We start from the raw sequence: 4,336 nt of genomic DNA, 5'->3' as shown, positions 1-4,336 counted from the left end.
CCATCCACGTGCCAGTGATTAATTCGTTTTGGAAACCGAACTCAAAAGCCGATTTCTTGGAACCTTCTCGTAAAGCAAAATCTCACCGTCCATCTTCACGTGCGTCGAGTGATTCTAGCCGTCGCCTACTTCACCGTCTCGCTTGCCGCCACGTGTCCCGAGGGACACGTGTTGCAAGATTAACGATCCATTTTAGATTATTTTTTATCCAATCCGAGCGCTATATATTTGGAACCGATCGACCTTTTGAGCAGCAAATTGCAAACTGCCATACACAAATCTAAAATCTCAAGAACGGATTACGAGTTGATTCGGTGAAATTGTTAGTACAAATTTGAATCCACATTTTTTATTTTACTTTCTCGTTTGATTTTATTGGATATGGCGTTGAGTATCACCCATCAGATTGGGGCGCTCGCCGGAACGCCGGTGACGTCAGAAATCTGTAACAGCTCAGCCGGTGAAGCGACGGCGGCAGTGAATACAGCGGTGTTGAGGAAGTCTCCAGCGTCGCCTCTTAGATGTAGAGTTCAGAGGACGGAAGGAGTAGACGCGCTGTCGCCGCCGTTGAGTCCCTGTAGATCGCCGGTGCTGGGAGGGATTCGGCCAGATTTGTCGGTGGCGTGTCAAGCGTTCGCGACGGAGGTGGCAGCTCCGACGGAGGTGAGGGAGTACAAAGAAGGAGGTGAGAAAGGGAAGGGGAAAGGAGTTCCAGTGTATGTGATGATGCCGTTGGACAGTGTGACGATGGGGAATACGGTGAATCGGCGGAAAGCGATGAACGCGAGTCTACAGGCGTTGAAGCGCGCCGGAGTTGAGGGGATTATGATGGACGTGTGGTGGGGATTGGTGGAGAGGGACTCGCCTGGTTCGTACAACTGGGGAGGTTATACAGAGCTTTTAGACATGGCCAAAAAGCACGGCCTCAAAGTCCAAGCCGTCATGTCCTTTCATCAATGTGGCGGAAACGTTGGTGACTCTGTCACGTAAGCGCCTTTACCCTTTTTCCATCTTTGTTTTCTTTTCAAGATTCGTTCAAGTATTTTTGGAGAGGAATTGCTTGTCAAACTGGTTACGTTGATCAATCACCCTTGAACCTGAAGATTGAACTTTCGTGGATCCTGTTATTATTCAATGTTCATATCTGATTTTATTCTAGTTCTTTTACTGTACACTTTCCCTTTAGTTGATGTATTTTAAAGTTAGAAATTGAGACTAAGAATTAGAGCACTCAATAGAGGTAACGATGAAGTTTATGCCATTTTGGAGGAAGCATTAGGGCTTAATTATTCTCTAGTGTAAGTTCATAATTCAGTATATCTCAAATGGGAAGGAAATGATGTAACTGGAGAATGTTAGATGTGACAAATAATTTAGAACTTGCTAGGTGTAGAACATATATTAGCTCATTGGATTAGAACATATATGTAGCTCATTGGATTGTGTATGATTAAACTAGGAAATCACTGCTCCTTATCTGGGAACTTGGTCACACTTGTGTTTAATTTCTACAGTGCTAATTCTGGGTAAGGTTTGGAGATGATATGGTGTTATTCTTATTTGGGTGCAGAATTCCTTTACCTAAATGGGTAGTGGAGGAGGTGGATAAAGATCCAGACCTTGCGTACACTGATCAATGGGGGAGAAGGAATTATGAATACATATCATTGGGATGTGACAACCTTCCTGTTCTTAAAGGCCGGACGCCTGTCCAGTGTTATGCAGACTTCATGCGTGCCTTCAAGGACAATTTCAAGCACCTGCTTGGTGACACCATTGTGGTAAAACCCTCGACTCGTTTGTTTCCATTTGCTTTGTCTGCAGCCTCTTCATATGAAATCTCTTTCTTAACTGATGTGAATTATAAGCTGAACTGTCTGGGTTTTGTTGTTTTGCTTTAGGAAATCCAAGTGGGAATGGGCCCAGCTGGTGAGCTCCGTTATCCATCCTACCCTGAGCAAAATGGGACATGGAAATTTCCAGGGATCGGAGCTTTCCAATGCTTTGATAAGGTAGCTTTAACTTCGTGCCCTCTTCATAATATGTACGAGATAGTTAATGTTTAGCCAATTTGATTTGGTTATTAGATATTTAACATGTAAAATATTGTTCAATGTTTTCCAGTCAATACTGATAGTTACTTCTTGAGTTTTGTGGATAACTGTTTGGTTAATTTTGTAATGGTATGTGCAGTACATGCTGAGTAGTCTAAAAGCTGCTGCTGAAGCTAATGGTAAACCTGAATGGGGCAGCACGGGCCCAACAGATGCTGGAAGCTACAACAATTGGCCAGAAGACAGCACATTCTTCCGAAAAGATGGTGGTGGCTGGAACTCAACTTACGGCGAATTCTTCCTCACCTGGTACTCCCAAATGCTGTTAGACCATGGCGAGAGAATCCTCACAGCAGCCACTTCAACATTCGAGGACACCGGCGTCAAGATATCAGTGAAGATCGCTGGAATCCATTGGCATTATGGCCACCGCTCACATGCCCCAGAGCTCACAGCAGGCTACTACAACACATGGTACCGTGATGGATATCTCCCAATTGCTCGAATGCTAGCTCGCCATGGTGCCATCTTCAACTTCACCTGCATTGAGATGCGTGACCATGAGCAACCACAAGATGCCCTCTGTGCCCCCGAGAAGCTGGTCCGGCAAGTGGCTCAAGCCACCCACAAAGCCCAAGTCCCTCTTGCAGGTGAAAATGCTCTGCCTCGCTACGATGAATTCGCCCACGAACAGATCCTGCAAGCTTCATCTTTCATTGGCGAAGGGGAGTCAGAGGAGACTGAGATGTGTGCCTTCACATATCTGAGAATGAATCCTAACTTGTTTGAGGCTGAGAATTGGAGAAGATTTGTGGCATTTGTGAAGAAGATGAAGGAAGGGAAGAACCCAGATAAGTGTTGGGAGCAGGTGGAGAGGGAAGCTGAGCATTTTGTTCATGTTACTCAACCTTTAGTTCAAGAGGCTGCTGTTGCTCTCATGCATTAGAAGAAAAGAAAAGGAGAAGGTTCATTTTATTATATTATAGTGTTGTTGTATACTCCATAGTTGATGAATAGGTTCAATAAGGTGGTTTTTTTTATAAAAAAAAAAAAAAAAAAAAAAAAAAAAAAAAAAAAAAATGCTATGCATTTTCTGTAGCTCTCTGGTTTTAGTTTGATGTAGCTATGGAAAAGAAAAGAGGAGAATCTTTGTAATTTATGTCCCCAAGATATGGAAAATTTGTTGGAATATACCGAAAGAAAAGCCCCTCTCTAATAAAATGATATGTGTATGTTGGAACCGATTGATCATTCTTGAAGTAAAAAAAATCAAATCGAACCAAATTGAAGTAACATTTAGATCAAATATTTACACTCTCTGGAAGTTCGTGGAATTGAGTTAAAATCACATTTTGATCCATTTTCGTTTATGGAAGTAATATTTTAGGCCTTTTAATATTTTATTTTGTCTTATTTAGTATTTGAACTTTTAATATTTTATTTATTTTGATCAAATCTTTTACGAGTTGGATAACATTTCTACAAATTCTGAAGACTTTATATATTAAAATACATGAGGTTAAATCGTTACATAAATTTCAATTGTTAGCGTACTAGTTTAGATAATTGATTGAATACAACCTGTATTTATTAAATATGATATGCTAATTGTTAAATTTGTGATGATATGAAATACGAAAATAAAATAAGAAAAGGAATAAGAAATAAATAATTATTTTAAATAATAAAACTCATAACAAAATGTAATTATCTATCAAATAATCAATGATAAACCGCGACATACTTACTAGATTTTCCTTAAAAAATCTCTCTAAGAAATAAGAAAGAAGAATCAAAAGTAAAACGAGGGAAGAAGAAAGGGATGATATATGAGACGTCATATGAATTTGTTTTGAAATGGGAGCTCGCTTTTAGCTAAAGCAGATCACGTGCATCCCGCGAGGTCACGAGAGTCGAGTTTTCTCTTGGTTGCAAATTTCCAATACATATCATTTGTGTCATGTGATACTTTTCACTTTTACTATCTTTTGAGTTTTGGTAGACAAAAAGATGCAACTTTTTAGAGTGAAATTATCAATCAACTGATTTCTTTTTGCATTTAAATTATTATTCATATTGTAATGGTTTACATGAAAATTATTATCATTGTTATTTAGTCGATTTCTATATAAATTAATTTTAATGGACTAAATTTTAGATTTATTGAAAATATATGTATTAAAATTAGACATTTGAAAGCACAATAACTAAAATTGAACCGACTCTAAATTATATGACCATTTGACCTTATAATTTTTAATTTTAGTTTAATCTATTTGGTT

General features: G+C 39.2%; 1 protein-coding gene across 1 annotated transcript; it reads left to right on the top strand.

The window, feature by feature from the left end:
• The first annotated feature begins 242 nt into the window (after positions 1 to 242).
• Positions 243 to 3,296, top strand: LOC120084783 (beta-amylase 1, chloroplastic-like). Its single transcript, XM_039040606.1, has 4 exons — positions 243 to 986; positions 1,571 to 1,781; positions 1,902 to 2,012; positions 2,194 to 3,296. The coding sequence occupies exons 1-4, from the start codon at positions 382 to 384 to the stop codon at positions 2,998 to 3,000; spliced, it is 1,734 nt and encodes a 577-aa protein (XP_038896534.1). The 5' UTR covers positions 243 to 381; the 3' UTR covers positions 3,001 to 3,296.
• Positions 3,297 to 4,336: the final 1,040 nt, after the last annotated feature.

This window comes from Benincasa hispida, chromosome 1 (genome assembly GCF_009727055.1).
Source record: "Benincasa hispida cultivar B227 chromosome 1, ASM972705v1, whole genome shotgun sequence".
In the NCBI taxonomy this organism is placed as follows: domain Eukaryota; kingdom Viridiplantae; phylum Streptophyta; class Magnoliopsida; order Cucurbitales; family Cucurbitaceae; genus Benincasa; species Benincasa hispida.
Note: the sequence above shows the minus strand (reverse complement) of the source record. Positions and strands in the feature narration are given on the sequence as shown.

Coding starts and splice junctions, on each gene's coding strand:
- LOC120084783 (XM_039040606.1), top strand. CDS start 382: ATGGCGTTGAGTATCACCCATCAGATTGGGGCGCTCGCCGGAACGCCG. Junction 1,782..1,901: donor TGCTTGGTGACACCATTGTG/GTAAAACCCTCG, acceptor GTTTTGCTTTAG/GAAATCCAAGTGGGAATGGG. Junction 2,013..2,193: donor CTTTCCAATGCTTTGATAAG/GTAGCTTTAACT, acceptor TGGTATGTGCAG/TACATGCTGAGTAGTCTAAA.